The following is an 864-nucleotide window of genomic DNA, read 5'->3' as shown; positions in this document are numbered from 1 at the left end:
TATGTCCCCGAGTCCCTTCTCTGTGCATCTCTGATGTCCAGGGAGCAATTGTTGGCTCCGGGGTCCCCAAGGAGGCGGAATCGGCCCTGGGTCTCCTCCTGCACTTTACGATCTGGGTTGTTTGTGGCCACTGGAGCACCGTGGTGTGCACTGGGCCCTTCCCGGAACCAGTAGCCATGAATAGGGGAAGACTGGGGCCAGTAGTGCCTGGGGTAGAAGCGGCAGAGCACGAAGAGACACAGGCCCTCCTGCACCGTCAGGGATTCCTGCACCTGCAGCTGGTATCTTGAGTACTGAGCCAGGGACCCTGTGGAGAATCGAGGGTCAGCAGCAGCCGCCACCCACCTGGCCCCCTCCCCTCGGCCCACTTTACCTGTCCAGAGCAGGGGTAGAAGCAACAGCAGCGGCAGCAGCATCTTTGAGATGGAGGGTGTGTGGGCCTCCTGTGGGTGAGGGAGAAGAGAAAGACAGCGGGAAGGAGGCTGAGGGGGACCCACGGGAAGCTGGGGAGGAGCACAGGGCCTCGTGGTTCACAGAAGAGGAACTACAGCTCAGAGCTCTCTCTGCTTTCTACCCAGAGCCGGCCACACCCTTGGCTGGACACAAGGGAGACCCACGCGGGGAGGAGAGAGCAGGAGCAGGCCCATGTCCTGCCCCTCATCTCAGCACTTTCTTCTGGCACCAGAACCTGGCCAGGACCTCTGAGGACACATGAAGCCTGGGACACAGTGAGTCTCCTAAGGTCTCTTCCACCTGAGGGGCTTGTCTGAGAAGCACCGTGTACACCGGGGAGCTAGTCAATTCCTGGCTAGACCTGCAGGGTCACAGTCTCATCTTGATCCTTGGGTGTTCTGTCCTGCAAGG

At 60.4% G+C, this 864-nt stretch overlaps 1 protein-coding gene across 1 annotated transcript; it reads right to left on the bottom strand.

The window, feature by feature from the left end:
* Nucleotides 1-4: 4 nt before the first annotated feature.
* On the bottom strand, nt 5-501 carry LOC132009285 (myeloid cell surface antigen CD33-like; the record flags this gene model as incomplete). The annotated part of the gene is made up of 2 exons (XM_059387562.1): nt 374-501; nt 5-307 (listed from the first exon to the last, which is right to left on the bottom strand). Coding segments are annotated over exons 1-2 (346 nt in total), but the record flags the coding sequence as incomplete, so codon positions are not given.
* Nucleotides 502-864: the final 363 nt, after the last annotated feature.

The sequence above is a fragment of the Mustela nigripes genome, unplaced genomic scaffold, assembly GCF_022355385.1.
Source record: "Mustela nigripes isolate SB6536 unplaced genomic scaffold, MUSNIG.SB6536 HiC_scaffold_11026, whole genome shotgun sequence".
In the NCBI taxonomy this organism is placed as follows: Eukaryota; Metazoa; Chordata; class Mammalia; order Carnivora; family Mustelidae; genus Mustela; species Mustela nigripes.
The sequence above is the reverse complement of the archived record's forward strand: the minus strand, read 5'-3'. Positions and strand labels throughout refer to the sequence as shown.